Source organism: Armigeres subalbatus, chromosome 3 (assembly GCF_024139115.2).
Source record: "Armigeres subalbatus isolate Guangzhou_Male chromosome 3, GZ_Asu_2, whole genome shotgun sequence".
NCBI lineage: Eukaryota > Metazoa > Arthropoda > Insecta > Diptera > Culicidae > Armigeres > Armigeres subalbatus.
In genome coordinates this window covers 248958589-248976400 of record NC_085141.1, presented here as the reverse complement: position 1 = coordinate 248976400, position 17812 = coordinate 248958589, and the positions used below count along the sequence as shown (strand labels likewise).

Here is a 17812-nt window from a genome sequence, read left to right as displayed (position 1 = left end):
TCGACGGATAAAGTTTCAATTTTTTCAACTTTTTTTCTCATTTCACGACGATGCTCACGAAAAATAGTGGAAAGTTTTAAAATAGTTAAAAATTAGTGACTTGAGGTCGAAAAAAGAGACTTTTTAGTGACTGACCCAAAAAAAGTGACCAAGTCACTAAAAAGTGACCCGCTACCAGGCCTGCACTATTAATGTACGTTGGTTGACGAAACAAAAATAAATTAAATCCCATGACTGAGCATGTCTTCCAGTGACTGGACGAAGGTTGGTGAGGGGGCTGGGAATCGCTTATAAGGCGAACGTGTAGCTAGCTACGGTACGGGACACCCTTCGTTGATGATACTGTAGTTGAAGAAACGGCCCTTGATCTTCGGCTTGCACATGCTTGCGTTGATTGGCGATTAGGAAGTAAGCTGCTCTTGATAAAAACTCTCGATCTAAAAGGCATTTCTTTCCTGAATAAATAATGTTGATTATTGTAATACTACTATCGATATATCACTAGTGAGCGCTAATTATATTTCTTGCGTTAATGATCATATTTTCGAATAGAAAGATATGAAGACACCATTTATGTTTTATATTTTAATGATAGTGTTTTATGTTTTATACAACTAAATAGTGCACAAAACCAGGTTGGATTCACGATGCGAGATCCGTGTGATGAATTTCACTTCATTAACAATAGTTTGAACACATTGACGATGTTAAGTAATTCAGTCAGTTTCAACATGAACATTGTTCATTGAACAAGCCATTATTTCCATTATTTGTCTTCAGAATTACTACCAAGGTAACAAAATGAGTTCAAACTGTGTCAAACATTGAATCGGTTTGTTAGCCTCACAAGACTCGCAAAGTAATTCCAAACAACAAAAGATGCATTGAACAGATCTTCTGAATACTTCATCTTTGTTAGATGTAAAGTAGGAATAACATTATGTACTTACTGAGAAAATAATTTAATCACTGTTGACTGTTGTTGAGTTGAAACAGCATAAATCTTATGCTGAGAACTGTCACAGATGGGCAAAAATGAAACGACGAGTGGATTTAATTTTGTAGCCACGGTTCTAATCAAACTAAGGTTGGGTGTAAAACTACGAATGTTTTCTTGTCATATTTTCTAAAATTAGAATCACTTCCCCAGAAAAGCTTTTTAGGTCTTCTTCTTTTTCTTGTTATTCTTGTCGCTGGGAGTGGTGGCCGTTTCCGCCTTGCGCTTCCCGGCGGCCGGTTTCGGCGTTCCGCCCGCTGGTGCAGTCTTCTTCTTCTTTTCCTGCCGTTCCTTCTCTTCCAGTTCCTGATTTTCGCGCTCGATCAACGTAATCAGCGTGTTGCAGCGACGTTGCAGTTCCAGCGCCGTACGCGACTTGAGGAACCAATCGAAACGGAACTGGGGTGCCGAGCGAACCGACGTTCGGAGCTCCTCGTAGACGTTTTCCTTGTCGAAGCCCAACTTGTGCAGCATGCACACCAGGAAGCGGTCCTCCTCTTCCATGTAGTTCTTACCCTTATTGTTGCCGTACGCGATGCGCAACTGGTGGAATGGGGCACGGTAGCGACACATCTATTGTAAAGAAGAGTTAAAATTAAAGAATATCAGAAAATTGCATAAATTTAAAACAAAACAAAAAGCAGTTAAGAAGTTGATTAAAGTTTAACAAATTTAGACCTTTCGGTCTTTTCCTAAATTCTTTATGTAATTGCCCTTACCTTGCTGTCCAGAGCCTTCTTGATCGATGCTCGGCGTTGAATCTTCGCCTCCCCTCGTTCGATCTGAGCCATCAGCCGCTCAATGTCCTGCAGCTCGTGGCAACGTTCCCAGAAGACCGCACTGTACTCCATAACCTCTTCCGGTGTTTTGCCCTCCACCTCCTTGGCAATGTTTTCAATGTCATCCCGACCGAACTTCTCGTTGGCCTTGATAAACTGATTGAAGTCGCGTTTGTTCCAATTGGTAAAGCCTTGCGTTAGCAGCGATTCTTTCTCGAGCAGCTCCTCATCGCTGAGCGGGTCCGCCTCGTCGATCTTACGCTGTTCCTCCCGTTGGACCTTTGTTGCTTCCATGCCCAGGTCCGGGTTCTTGGGGACCTTATAGTTGACCGTTTTACGATAGTGGTAGATTTCCTGGTCGAGCAGCTCGAACAGCCTCGGTGGGAAAAACTGGAAGTCTTGTACGATTGGTTGCTTCGGAGGACGGGGAGCTTTCGGTGCTTTGGGTTCGGCCACCCGGAGAGCCTCTTTGAAGTACGCATCAACTGCATAGTTGGCTTTGCGCTCGCGTTTCGGTGGTTCAATCCAGGAGCCAAGAGCGTGCAGTTTTTGTTTCTCACGATAATCCTCTCCTTCAAACTGATAGACCGAACGGTTTTCGAGGTTTTCCGTGTCCAAGGTAAAACTACGCAGTGAAGATTCGCCCATTTTATCCAGCTTGGCAGTTTGCTCGGCGGTTTTTTCCTCACCTTTCTGCAGAATGCGGTCGATGTCCTCGTCGGTGATCTCTGAGTCCTTGGACTGGAACACATGATTGGCGCCGAACCGAATGATATTCAACATTTCATCTTTGTTGAGTTGATTCGTTTTGTTGTCCACTAAACGCCCTTGTTGAATAACCAATTTATCCAGTTTGAGCTTGATCTCCGCACGCTCAACGATCTTCTCTTCGACGGTATTTTCAGTGATAAGACGGAACACACGGACCTGTTTCTTCTGTCCAATTCTGTGAGCACGATCCATAGCCTGCAAATCCATCTGAGGGTTCCAATCGGAGTCGTAGATAATGACTACGTCGGCGGTGGCCAAATTGATACCCAATCCACCAGCTCGAGTGGACAACATGAAAATAAACTTCGTACTGTTCTCAGCATTGTAATCGTCAATCATTTTCGTACGATCCTCGTGGGGGGTTTGACCATCCAGACGACAGTACTGATAGCCACGCCAGTAGCAGTAATCTTCCAAAATGTCCAACATACGTGTCATCTGACTGAAGACCAGTACTCGAGATCCCTGCTCCTGAAGTTTGGTCAACAACTTATCCAAAACGACCATTTTGCCGCTGTTCTCCAACAAATGATAATCGGTGGTGTATGGTGGACCAGGCTCAGCACCATCGAACAGGTAAGGGTGGTTGGTGCACTTCCTAAGCTGCATCAAAATGTTCTGAAGACGCATCTTTTCCATCTTACCAGCTCCGTTCACAATGTCGATATCCTTCATGAGAATTTTCGTATACCACTCGCGTTGCATCTTGGACAGCCCAACAAAGATTTTGACCTCCTTTTTCGGCAGCAGCCTCTTCTCTACTTCCGATTTCAATCGACGAAGCAGGAAAGGCTTCAACACCGCATGCAAACGTTCGATCAATTTGTTGTCACCAATGCATTCATTTGCGTCGAACCAGGAGTCAAAATCATCAGCGCTGTTGAAAATATCCGGCAACAGGAAATTCAGCAAAGCCCACAACTCATGCAAATTATTCTGCAGCGGCGTTCCCGTCAGCAACAGGCGGTTAGCTGTCTTGAACTCCCTCAAAATTTCCGAAAGTTTAGATTTTTCATTCTTGATACGATGGGCCTCATCTATGACCATGTATCTCCAGTTGAACTTCTTGAAAACGGCCTTCTCTCGGATGCACATTTCGTACGATGTTACGCAGACATCCCATTCCCCAGGCATCAGCACATCCCTGATGAATACATTCCTGGTTTCCTGGTCTCCAATCAAGCAAACCGCACGCAACGAAGGGCACCACCGTCCAAACTCGTTGACCCAGTTCTGCAGCGTCGATTTGGGCACGATTACTATGTGCGGTCCTGGATTGCTTCGGAAGCTCTTCAAATAACCCAGCAGGGAAATTGTCTGCAGCGTCTTTCCCAGACCCATCTCATCGGCCAAAATTCCGTTGATTCCATTCTCGTACAGGGAAATCATCCAGTTCAGACCTCTGATTTGGTAGTCTCGCATCTCGCCAGCCTTGATATACGGCGGGGACGCTTCGAAGCGGAACACCGTTTTCGGTTTGATGTTCGTTTCCGCCAACAGCTCCTCATCTTCCTCCTGTTCCGTCTTTCGATGGCGATGGCTGCAAAACAAATGTTAAAGGGTCAAACGTTATCTTTCCTACATTCTCTAAAACAAACTACAGTAATATTCCGATTTTATCACCAACCAAAGCACACCTCCCTCCTCCCCCTTGTGAAATTTGGGGTGATAAAATAGGAAATGTGTGTGAATCAGGGGCCCTCCTTAGCCGTGCGGTAAGACGCGCGGCTACAAAGCAAGACCATGCTGAAGGTGGCTGGGTTCGATTCCCACTGTCGGTCTAGGTAATTTTCGGTTTGAAAATCGACTTCCCTGGCATAGAAACCTCGCAGTTTATAACTGTGGAAGTGCTTAATGAACACTAAGCTGCGAGGCGGCTCTGTCCCAGTGTGGGGATGTAATGCCAAGAAGAAGAAGAAGAAGAAGTGTGAATCAGTTTATGCCTTGGGAAGGCAAAATAGGTTAATGAAACCTATTATTTCTTGTCGACAACTTACTTACTTACTTATGGGTCCTGTACACCTCCGGTGGTGCAAAGGGCCGACTTGAAAGATCTCCATCCTGAGCGTTGCCCGGCTATCGCTTTAACCTGTTGCCAGGTTAGATTTCGGTCGACTTCTTTTATTTCTTTATTGAGGCTTCGCCGCCATGAGCCTCTGGGTCTGCCTCTGCTGCGATGTCCTACTGGGTTCCAGTCTAATGCTTGTTTACAGATTTCGTTTCCGCCCCTACGTAGAGTGTGGCCGACCCAGCCCCACTTCCGATTACGAATTTCTGTTGTTATCGGCCTCTGGTGACAACGACGATGGAGCTCGTTGTTTGAGATCCAGTTGTGAGGCCCCGAATTATATACCGCAGGCATCTGTTAATGAACACCTGCAGCCGTTGAGTGTTCTCCACTGATACACACCATGTTTCGCTAGCGTATAACAGCACAGATTTCACGTTAGAGTTGAAAATTCGTATTTTGGTGCGTTCACTTATCTGCCTGTTTTTCCAGATATTTCTTTAACTCGCAAAGGCAGCCCTTGCTTTCTTTATCCGTGCGCGTATGTCGATCTTGGTACCGCCATTTGGCTACCAAGATATTGGAAGCTTTCAACATTCTCCACTGGTTACCCGGCTACTGTGAAACTGGAAGGAGTCACCGTGTTTACATCCAACGATTTGGTTTTGTTGACGTTGATGACTAAACCTGCCGAAGAGGAGCGCTCGGCAAGGTCGTTGAGCTTACTCTGCATATCAGAGCGCCGTTGCGCGAGGAGTGCAACATCATCCGCCAATTCGAAGTCATTTAGGTGCTCCATGGTTATAGGCTGCCATAACAGCCCGCGGTTTGGTTCACGGTCAATCGCATCTACCAGAATCTCGTCGATTACGATGAGGAACAGTAACGGTGATAGAATACATCCTTGCCTCACACCAGCTACGACCCGGATAGGGTCGGACAAGACCCCATTGTGCAGCACACTACACGAGAAGGCCTCGTACTGTGCCTCGATACGGCCGATGATTTTCTCAGGAACTCCCTTGCGTCTCAGGGCGCCCCACATATTCTCGTGATTGAGACGGTCGAAAGCTTTTTCGTAGTCAATGAATACCAAGTAAAGGGACTCTTGGAATTCGTTGACCTGCTCCAGAATTATGCGGAGCGTGACAATATGGTCCACACAGGATCTTCCGGCACGGAATCCGGCTTGCTGCCGCCGGAGAGTCGCATCGATCTTCTCCTGAATCCGGGCTAGGATAATTTTGCACAGAACTTTGAGAACGGTACACAGCAACATAATGCCTCGTCAGTTATCGCATACAGTCAGGTCACCCTTTTTGGGCACCTTCACTAAGATACCTTGCATCCAATCGACCGGGAAAGTTGCGATGTCCCAGATATTACGAAATAAACGATGCAGTAGTTGAGCGGATGTCATGGGGTCAGCTTTGAGCATCTCGGCTGATATGCGGTCGACCCCTGGGGCTTTATTCGATTTCATGCTTTGGATGGCTGTTTGAATCTCTAGCAGTGATGGAGCTTCGGGCGCGTGTTATACGTCGGATCCTAGGCAGGTCATGCCGAGGTGGTGATGGCTTGCTGGCACTTGAAAAAGTTGTTCGAAGTGCTCGAACCAGCGTTTCAGCTGGTCAGGCTTCGCAGAGATAAGCGATATTTCAGGTGCAACTAGGCGGGGATTTTGAAAAAAATATCAACGTAAGTCGGATGAAATTTATAAGATTCGTAGTGATAGAGAAAAAGACGAAGCTACATAAAGTTCAAAATGTTATTCCAGATGTTAGCTTCCAAGGGTGGACTACTTTTTGAATTCGGGCGCGTGTTATACGTCGGATCCTAGGCAGGTCATGCCGAGGTGGTGATGGCTTGCTGGCACTTGAAAAAGTTGTTCGAAGTGCTCGAACCAGCGTTTCAGCTGGTCAGTTGGGTCGGTCAATAACTGATCATTCGCGTCTTTCACAGGCATCGTTGCATTCATCTTCGCCCCGCTTAAGCGTCGTGAGATATCGTAGAGGAGGCGAATGTCCCCGGTTGCGGCGGCTCTCTCTCCTTCGTCGGCCAGAGAGTCTGCCCACGCTCGCTTGTCCCGTCGACATGAGCGTTTTACTTCCTTCTCAAGAGCCGCGTATCGTTGACGGGCTAAGACTTTGGCTCCTCTGGTTTTCGATCGCTCTATCGCGGCTTTGGCTTCTCTTCGCTCCTCTATCTTTCTCCGGGTCTCATCGGTGATCCATTGTTTTCTCTGGGTGCGTAGTTCGCCCAGATTGTTCTCGCTGGTGGTGATGAAGGCATTCTTGATGGCGGTCCATTGGTCTTCCACGCTGCCACCTTCCGGAATATCTGCAGCACGCGTCTCCAGTTCTTCAACGAAGGACCGTTTCATCGTGGCATCTTCCAGTCGGCGTGTGTTGAATCGTCGTCCAACTCTTTCCTCCTGCAGACGAATCCGCGCAATGCGCAGGCGTATTTCGCCGATGAGGAGGTGATGATCAGACGCGATATCGGCACTACGTTTATTCCGTACATCAAGAAGGCTCCGTTTCCATTATCGGCTGATGCAGATGTGGTCGATTTGATTTTCTGTAAAGCCGTCACGGGAGACCCACGTGACCTTGTGAACGACAAGGCTTACAAAATTCTTAATTAAATTTCGTAAAATAACGTTTCCGTTGGCCATTCCTAACTACTTGTGTGCAAGAATCAGAAGAATCAGAAAAATCAAGCAAAGCGAATTGAATTCGAACCATAACAAAGAGCTGAAGTCAACCTGTCAAGCGATCAACAAAATTTTGCTTTCTTCTATTTGTTTTCCTTCTTCTTTCTTTCATCCTTCTTTCTTCTCTTTTTCTTCCTTCTTCCTTCTTTCATCCTTCATTCTTCCTTTTTGCCTTTCTCGTATACTAAGTATACGTAAAGGCTATAATTTCACTCCAAAACCAAACTTTTGATAGAAGGCTCGGAGACCCATAGTGTTATATACCAATCGACTCAGCTCGACGAATTGAGGTGATGTCTGTTTGTGTGTATGTATGTATGTGTGTGTGTGTGTATGTGTGTATGTGTACAAATTTTGTAGACACACTTTTTGGAACTTAGCATTATCCGATTTACTCGCAACAAGTCGCATTCGACGGGGAATGCGGTCCCATTGTTTGCTATTGAAAATTGGCCTGATCGGACTTTGCATTTCGGAATTGTTGAAAAATCATTGTTTTTTCCCAAGGGTCCCCCCTTGGAAAAAAAATTTCAAAATCGAAAAAAAATTGTTTTTCCAAGAATGGTGGGAATGCATAGTAATTAATGCAAAAACATGCAAAATGATAGAAAATATGCGATCTATCCCCCTAAAGTGCTTTTTTGACCTTTCCTATGTGATTTTTTCAGTACATTTTACGATGCACGAGAAAGGCATCATCGCCGCTAGGTGGATTAATCTGGGTTTTTCTTTCTTCTTTCTTAGAAGATACGTTTCTTTTAGAGTGGATACGTTTGCGTGCGTTTTGACAGTTTTCCCATGGCAAAACTACACTCTAAAAAATCATCACGTCATATTCACGTGAAAAATCACGTAACTGATCTGTCTTGAACAAACGACGATTGTTACGTGACGTTAGGGGCCGTACACATATTACGTAATCACTTATAGGGGGGAGGGGGGTTGTCAATATCTTACGCTCCATATAAATAAAAAATCATTTGTATGAAAAAAATCTTACATGGGGGGAGGGGGGGTTGAAAAACCCAAAAAAATTGCTTACGTAATAAGTGTACGACCCCTTAGTAATGTTCACCTGAAATTCACGTAACTTTTACTAAAAATCATGGTGAATATGTTTGTATGTACTCGTAAACAATGTAAGTGAGATTGTATTTGTGTGATTGCAGCTTCGGTATTTGCGGAAAACAGCATTGAAAACAATCTTCACGTCAGATTTACCTGAAAACAAATATGGTTCTCATCCACCATACTTTTCACGTGAGATTGACTTGACACTCACGTACACATAACCTAAACATATTTAGGCTTCGCAGAGGTAAGCGATATTTCAGGTGCAACTAGGCGGGGATTTTGAAAAAAATATCAACGGAAGTCGGATGAAATTTATAAGATTCGTAGTGATAGAGAAGAAGACGAAGCTACATAAAGATAGAAATTACAGTTTTTCAATAGCGTTAGTTCCGAATGTTATTCCAGATTTCAGCTTCCAAGTGTGGACTACTTTTTGAATAATTTTACAGCGGAAAAGCAGCAATTTCCGAGAAAGAAACTAGTTTCATCATTTCTCAACAAATCTGATAAATTTCATTCGATATTCGTCAGTAACGAATCCAAGGAAGCAGTCTTCAAAGAGCATCCTCTTTTGAGAATGATTCGCAAAAGCATGCTTTGAAAAAATGATTCAAATCGGGATAAATTTACATCCTCGCTTTCAATTGCTCCTTTGCACACTTGATTGGAAATATCGCATCATTGATTCAAATCATTTCAGGCGATAATCAACTGAATTGTGAATCGAAGCATCAAATTGCCCTTTGAAGCATGGAACTCAAAGGTGGCTATGCGGTTATGTGGCTAGTGGTGTCATATTCAATTGTGTCAATCTTTTGAGTGAGAGTTTGAATCTCTCGTCGAACTTTCTAGTTTTTTATACTTTATTATATGTATATGATTCGAGTATTAGGACACAACACATGGTAATGCTGTGTCGAATGAGGGTATATACTGTTTATTTTAACGAAAAAAAACTTATAGCTGACAGCAGCAGCAAAAAATGTAGACAACAATCTTCCGAGTAGAGATGTCGCAAATTAATCGATTACTTCTATTAATCGATTCATCGTTGTGATAATCGATTTATTTTGAATCGATTATTACCAAACGATTAATCGATTCAATAATCGAGAGGAATCGAGAATAATCGATTAGTTACTAATCGATTAATCAGGATTTTACGACATCATAAGGATGTCGCAATTGGATTGATTACCTCGATTAATCGATTCATCGTTGTGATAATCGATTAATTTTGTATCGATTACTATCCAATGATTAATCGATTCAATAATCGACAAGGATCGAGTGTAGTCGATTAGTTACTAATCGATTAATCGGAATTTTACGACATCTCTACTTCCGAGCACCTAATCTATAGAGCTCTTCGTAATGAAACTGGCGATTCTATCTGTTGCACGAAACCTAATGCTATTTATGTTGAAACTTTCATCATGTAAGAATTGTGGTTTGGAATTAACAAAACATATGGGAAAACCTGGAACTGCGCAAATTTATGGAAACCGGATAGTTCGAATAAAAAGTAGTGGAATGCAATTATGTTTGACTGGTTTGAAATGCTAGTTGCACTAAATATTTTCATATTCGGGAAAATAACATCGGAAGCCTCAGCACCACATTTGGAAGAGTCATAAAATGTAAAATAAGTAGGGCAATTAATTTTTCAACACAATTAATTGAAGTTTTGGTCTTCGAACCTCTCACTTTGTTTCAAATGTAATTTTTCATATTACAGAAGCAAAATATGACACAATATCCAGTTGCTAACAACAATCGTCTTCGATTGTGGAAAGTGATGTGATGGAAAGCGACGAAGTGGAAAGCAAACCGGTTACTAATAATACGCACCACGTGTTTGCCTTTATCTAGGATCCAATGAAAGGATTCAAATCAATGATGCAGTATTTTCCAAAATTAAGCAAGAGCATCAAGCAATGATCACTTGACAAATAGGGAGCATTAATTCTCCTGCTCCTTGGATTTTGCATCGACCTAGAGAGACTGAAGCAACCTGATGTCGCCACTGTATACGTGCAGCATCTCGAGGCAGCGTTGCTGGAAGAGGGTGAGCTCGATGGGGCCCCTATTGAGGACTACTGGAATACAGTCAAAGCAGCCATGAACGACGCAACGGAGAACAACGTCGGGTATATGGGTCGAAGTCGACGGAACGATTGGTTCGACGATGAGTGCAGAGAGATTCTGGAGGAGAATGACGCAGCGCGGGCGGTCGCGCTGCAGCAAGGTACCCGGCAAAACGTGGAACGTTATAGACGGAAGCGGAGACAGCAGACCTGCCTTTTTCAGGAGAAGAAACGCCACCTGGAAAAAGCGGAGTGCGAGGAGATGGAACAGCTGTGCCGTTCTCAAGCCGAAATGTGCCGGGATAAGGATGGGAGCATCTTGCCGGACGAACGTGTGGTGATCGAAAGGTGGAAGCAGCACTACGAGGAACATTTGAATGGCGCTGAGAGTACAGGCAGTGAAAGTCAAGGCAGCGGAGGAGATGACTACGTCAGTTCAGCGGACGATGGAAGCCAACCAGCCCCCACCTTGAGGGAAGTTAAGGATGCCATCCAACAGCTAAAAACCAATAAAGCAGCTGGTAAGGATGGTATCGGAGCTTAGCTCATCAAGATGGCCCCGGAAAAGCTGGCCACTTGCCTGCACAAACTGATAGTCAGAATCTGAGAAACCGAATAGCTACCGGAGGAGTGGAAGGAAGGGGTTATATGCCCCATCTACATGAAAGGCGACAAGCTGGAGTGTGAGAAATTTCGAGCGATCACCATCCTTAATGCCGCCTACAAAGTGATATCCCAGATCATCTTCAGTCGTCTGTCACCATTAGTGAATGGCGAGTTCGTGGAAAGTTATCAAGCCGGCTTCGTTGACGGCCGCTTGACAACGGACCAGATCTTTACTGTACGGCAAATTCTTCAAAAATGCCGTGAATACCAGGTCCCAACGCACCATCTGTTCGTTGATTTCAAGGCGGCATACGACAGTATAGACCGCGTAGAGCTATGGAAAATTATGAACGAGAACAGCTTCCCTGGGAAGCTTACCAGACTGATCAAAGCAACGGTGGATGGTGTGCAAAACTGTGTGAAGATTTCGGGCGAACACTCCAGTTCGTTCGAATCGCGCCGGGGACTAAGACAAGGTGATGGACTTTCGTGCCTGTTGTTCAACATTGCGCTAGAAGGTGTCATGCGGAGAGCCGGGTGTAACAACCGGGGATCTTCAATAGATCCAGTCAATTTATTTGCTTCGCGGATGACATGGACATTGTCGGCCGAACATTTGCAATGATGGCAGAACTGTACACCCGCCTGAAACGTGAAGCAACAAAAGTTGGATTGGTAATGAATGCGTCAAAGACAAAGTACATGCTTGTGGGCGGAACCGAGCGCGACAGGGCCCGCCTGGGAAGCAGTGTTACGATAGACGGGGATACCTTCGAGGTGGTCGAGGAATTCGTCTACCTCGGATCCTTGCTAACGGCTGATAACAACGTTAGTCGTGAAATACGAAGGCGCATCATCTGTGGAAGTCGGGCCTACTACGGGCTCCAGAAGAAACTGCGGTCGAAAAAGATTCGCCACCGCACCAAATGTGTCATGTACAAGACGTTAATAAGACCGGTAATCCTCTACGGACATGAAACATGGACAATGCTCGAATAGGACTTGCAAGCACTCGGAGCATTCGAGAGACGGGTGCTTAGGACCATCTTTGGCGGTGTGCAAGAAGACGGTGTGTGGCGGCGAAGAATGAACCATGAGCTTGCCCAACTCTACGGCGAACCGCGTATCCAGAAGGTAGCTAAAGCCGGAAGGGTACGATGGGCAGGACATGTTGCAAAATGCCGGACAGCAACCCCGCAAAGATGGTGTTCGCTTCCGATCCGGCGGGTACGAGACGGCGTAGAGCGCAGCGAGCGAGATGGGCAGACCAGGTGCAAAACGGCTTGGCGAGCGTGGGGCGTATCCGAGGATGGAGAGATGCGGCCTCGAACCGTGTATTGTGGCGTCAAATTGTTGATTCAGTGTTATCTGTTTAGATGTAAACTAAATAAATGAAATGAATGCAATCCACTTTTGCCATTGTTCGAAAATCTTTTCGTTCACAGGTTGGTCCCAACTGATTCCAGTTCGTCAAACCTCCTGCATTAACACTTTGCCATGAATCAAAAAGGAAGCCAAGAGACCCAAAGGATCAAAGATAGACATCATGCATTTCAACATTTGTCGTTTTGTGGGTCTGGTATTAGATTCAACTACGGCCTGGATTTCTGTCGAAAACATCATGGAGAAAGATAGCATGTCGTTTTCTGAAATCCACTGCATGCCAAGTCAAGGTCAAGGTCTCCAAGGTCAGATTTTTCACCACAGACTGCGGCAACTCGTCCAGATACTCCAAAATAGCATTCGAGTTCGACGACCAGTTATGGAGAGCAAATCCTGCCTTAGAATGTATATATCGTACTTCGGACGCGACCCTTTTCGCTTCTTCAACGGTGTCAAAACTGTCCAAATATAGTCATCTACATAATGACTCTTCAAAATTCCGTCTACTGCTCTCGGATATTTGGTTTTATACTCGTTAGCGTTTTCATTCTTGATGTACTCAGCAATAGTGGGCGAACAAGTTGCCCCAAAGGTGGCAACATCCATGAGAAATATGGTAGGAGGTTCAGTGGGTTGGTTTCGAAACAGGAAATGTAGAGAATGTCGAACATTTCCGTAATGTAACTAGTTATTGCAAACGGTCTAAGACAAAAGGCAAAGGAGTCAAATGGTCGGGCTCTGATGAGCACCGAGTTTATCAAAATTCCATTTGTTCCAGCAGTCGCATTCCACACTTTTTCCGTTTTTTTCGGGTTGGTTACGACTTACGGTTAAGTACCAAATGCGTTTTGGGTCGGCACTCGACAGCTCGTCCTCCGTGGCAGGATGGGCATATCCTTTGTCCTGGTACTCCTTTATTCGTCGGTGGACAGTCGCTTTTAGTGTCTCATCTCGATTCATTCTCCTTTCCAAGCACTCCAACCTGCGAAGCGCCATTGAATAATTATCTGGCATTTCAATAAAATCGTACCGCCAAAGAAGTCCTGTTTGATAACGATCGCCTCTTTTTTTCGTAGTGCGTTTCAAGATGTCCTTGGCTCTAGTTTCATCTTTCGATTCCAATACTTTGCTAACTGCTCCTATATCCTCCATGCAAAAGTACTCCTTGAGCATGTTATCAAGTCTTACATCAACGTTGCAATCACAGAGGTCCGTAGACACACCAACCCAAGCGCGTTTTAACCGCTATGGTCTGTTTTCATCTTCTCCCACTTTCTGCGGTGCAGCTAATGACAAGTTACGTAAACCAATCATTAATCTTGGCAAAGTAGCTTCGTAACTTTGCACGGGTAGCCCAACCAAATGACGAAATTTGCCTTCAAGTTCGCCAAATCGTAAGGTTTGGGGTGAAAACTTTAGGCTACGTACTGTTGGAGCATTTTCTAATATAATCTATCTATCTATTTTATATACATAAAAATGAATTTCTGTCTGTCTGAACCTTACTCCGAAACTACTGAACCGATCGGCGTGAAAATTTGTATGCAGAGGTTTTTCGGTCGGGGAAGGTTCTTAAGATGGTTCGAGATCCCTCCCCCTCTGGAAAGGGGAGCTCTCAGTTATTTCTATTAATTCACATTCATTTGCGTTTATTTGAATGATCTGCAGCAACCTAAAAAAAATCGATTTTGAATTTTTTTTCCATGGGAAAAATTGGAAAAATTAGGATGGATTCCGCGTCGAATGCAAGCAAGTCGGATGAGGCTTAGTAAAAAAAAGTGTCTTACATTTTTTGTACACACAGACATACACACATAAAGACGAGCCTCAATTCGTCGAGCTGAGTCGATTGGTATATAACACTATGGGTCTCCGAGCCTTCTATCAAAATATCGGTTGTGGAGTGATCCTATACTGCCGTCATACGCATATTTTTCTCATATTTGTTGGGATTCCTATGTACCGTCGTCGGGGGTGACAATAGGTCACTGTTTCAACTACTTAGAATGCTTGTAGAATAGATTGAATGTATCTCAGCGCAAGAAAACTAAAATGTAAGAGACCTTTTTGAACGATTTTGTTATCCGACCTCCAGGCTGTCAGTAAGAGCGATGACCCATTCTCACCCCCCAGACCCATTGTCACCCCCGATGGCGGTACATGGGATACTTCAAGACAAAATTTTCAAAACGACTTATCTGCTTTTGTAAACAAAGATTCAAACGACGATTTGACGAATCTGATAGCTCTCCCACGCAAACCAATACCATCAATATGTAGCGGAAACCTTCACCTACCTATTGGTGGTGTTGGTTTGCATGGGAGAGCTATCAGATTCGTCAAATCGTCGTTTGAATCTTTGTTTACAAAAGCAGATAAGTCGTTTTGAAAATTTTGTCTTGACTTATGAGTATAACGGCAGTATATTGATTCGAAGTGGAATTAAATGGGATGTACTAAACTCGTCTTAGACAGTTGAAAACATTCCACTAAAAGAGCATAAATATTTTTTATGAATTATTTTTCAATAATTCCCAAATGCACTGCGCGATCGGGACAATTTTCAATAACAAGCAAAAGGGACAGCATTCGCCATCAAATTCAACTTGTTGCGATTAAATTGGGTAATGCTAAGCTTTAAAAAGTGTGTCTACAAAATGTGTACACATACAGACATCGCCTCAGTCGTTGTGGTTGTGTATCTGACGATTACATTGGTTCACTTTTCTGTTGCCGAGAAAATCTGATTTAAAACCGTCTTTCCGCTTGTTATAATTGAAGAAGAACGCTCAACAGAATCCCTGCTGTATGATCTTCGTGTTTGGCGGATAGAAATTACTGCTCAAGAACGGGTCTCTGCCGAAGCTTCGAATTTATTATTTTTGCTGTGGAATCATCTCTCCGGGACTCCATTACACCTGTTCACACACGCAGCATGGATTGTCCAAAGTGCTCTAAACCAGTAAACATCAAAACAGATATTTTTGTTGTATGCGGAGGTAGGTGCTGCGAAAGGTTCCACGCACACTGTGTTGGACTCAATCAAGCTACTGTGGATGTTTTGATTAATAATGTTATGTGGTTTTGCAACGAGTGTTTGAGTACTTTATCTACATTGCTGTTTCAAACCGATGAGTGCCAAGCGTGCGATGGAGATCATGTGAAGAAGCACACTGGGCCAAAAGCGACGGAAGAAGGACAAATAATGAGCGAAATAAGCATATTGAAATGCCAAGTTTCCGACATTGTGAAGACATTGGAAGACTTTGCGCAAAAAATGCACGATACATCTTCGCCAAGACAGAGTTCTACGCCGATCACCTCATCAAAGGCTCTGGATGAAATATTTATTGGACTGGAGGTTTCTTGCAGTGTTGGCTCAAATATCAACTCTGGTGCTAAAGCGAAACAATCGTTTTCACTGTTGCTATCAAACATCGATAATCGGGTAACAGAACGAGAAATCGATACTTTAGTATGCAATTCACTCGGAATAACGGGAATAGGAGAAACACATAATGTTACAAAGCTCGTATCAAGATGGAAGTCGTGCGAAGAAATGGACTATATTTCATTCAAGGTCGTTCTTGATAATAAATGGAGATCCATTGCTTTGGATGCGTCTACATGGCCCCAGTATATCAGATGTCGAGAATTTGTAAGCAAGCACCGTACTACGTGGTATCCAGTATATCAGCTAGTTATTTTTTTGCAATTATTGTTAATTTAGATATTCAAGTGTTAGTTTCTGTTGTAGCTTATGATTGTTTATTGCTTCAGTGAATATGATAATACCAATGTTGTATTGTTTTATAGTTTTAAGACACATCATTTGGGCTCTATTGCCTGTTGATGTTAATAATAATAAATAAATATGGATAGTCGATCGGTATATAACACTATGGGTCTCCGGACCTTCTATCAAAAGTTTATTTTTGGAGTAATCCTATAGCCTTTTCGGTACAACTTTGTTGTACGAGAGAGGGAAAACAATGTTTTCTCCTTAAAAACGCAAAAAATAGAGATACCAACTATTTTTGGCAAGTGCAAATTTGCAAAACCTAAACTGCCGTTCTACGCATAATTGTCCCATGTACATAAGGAATTCCAGCAAACATGGGACAAATATGCGTATAACGACAGTAAAAAAATTACAAACCCCTTATGGCCCAACCTCTGAATACGCCCGTGGCATTGCGTACAAAACAAAAACCGAAACTACTCACTCTCCCGGGTCGCCACTGGTGCTCGCGGCGGGTTGCTTCTCTCCCTTGTCACCTCCTTTCTTCGGCTTGCCCTTCGCCTTGGCTGGTGGGCTGCTCGACGATCCTTTTGGGGCCGATTGCATGAAGTGGGAGAAAATCTCCGTCTGCTTCAGCAAAAACTCGAACCGCTTGCCGCGGTCCGTTTCCAGCGTAGCATCGTAATCCGGTTCCTTGGTATGCGACGAGGTAGTGTCGGAGTTGGACTCATTCTGAAAACAATAATAATTTTATAAATTTTATCAGCTGGTTCGCCGTTTCGAATTTCGCAAGACGGACGCGGAGGCGTCATGTCACCATTCTGAGTCGAGAAATTTCTCTTCACATCTAAATGTCGTTTATGGGCTCAAACTTACCGAATTTTCATTCGTATCCACCGTTTCAACGGGCTCGTCCTCCTTGGACATCTTTTAGCGTAGTTTAAGGTTTTTATCGCACAAAATATTCACTGAAAATTCACAAATTTACCAAGAAATTAAAAAACGATAGACCCGATGAGGCACAAAAGAGCGGCGGTTTCGTGTTTGATGCACCGAAAGAAAAAATGAATGCCAAATTCGTAATCATTGACAAATGATGACATCCAATGCTGCCAACCTTAACTAAGCTTGCAACTGTGGAGAGTTTTCGCGCACTCAGGGATCGACGGAATTTTTTTTGGTCATAAAACGAAAGACTGCGGTTAATATTATAAATTTAGTAGAAAATCGCTATTGAAATTGGATTTTTCTCACAATCCATACGTTAAACCTAATTTCGGAAGTAGTGCGCTGTATAGCACATCACCAAATGAAAACAGCGCACCACTTCCGAAGTTAGGTTTAACGTACGAATTGTGAGAAAAATCCAACTTTGTTGGCGGCTATAATTCGGATTTGCACTGAATTTAATAAGCCATATTTTATAGAAAGCTCAAATGACAGGAGACCAAATACTAATATTTACATTTTACAAGGAACATTTGCGAAAATGAAATGAAATGATGATGATGATGACGAAATGATGATGGTTTACATGCAAATTTACCAAAACAAAGACCGAGCCGTCCACTCAAAATTTCGATCAGCTGTTCGAATTTGTCTCATAAAATGGCTTATTAAAATTTTTATCCCGCAGATTGGTCTCCCGT

At 43.6% G+C, this 17812-nt stretch overlaps 1 protein-coding gene across 1 annotated transcript; it reads right to left on the bottom strand.

Moving 5' to 3' along the window:
- Window positions 1-473: 473 nt before the first annotated feature.
- LOC134223328 (chromatin-remodeling complex ATPase chain Iswi) lies at window positions 474-17232 on the bottom strand. Its single transcript, XM_062702477.1, has 4 exons — window positions 17040-17232; window positions 16648-16895; window positions 1717-4087; window positions 474-1570 (listed from the first exon to the last, which is right to left on the bottom strand). The coding sequence occupies exons 1-4, from the start codon at window positions 17088-17090 to the stop codon at window positions 1160-1162; spliced, it is 3081 nt and encodes a 1026-aa protein (XP_062558461.1). The 5' UTR covers window positions 17091-17232; the 3' UTR covers window positions 474-1159.
- Window positions 17233-17812: the final 580 nt, after the last annotated feature.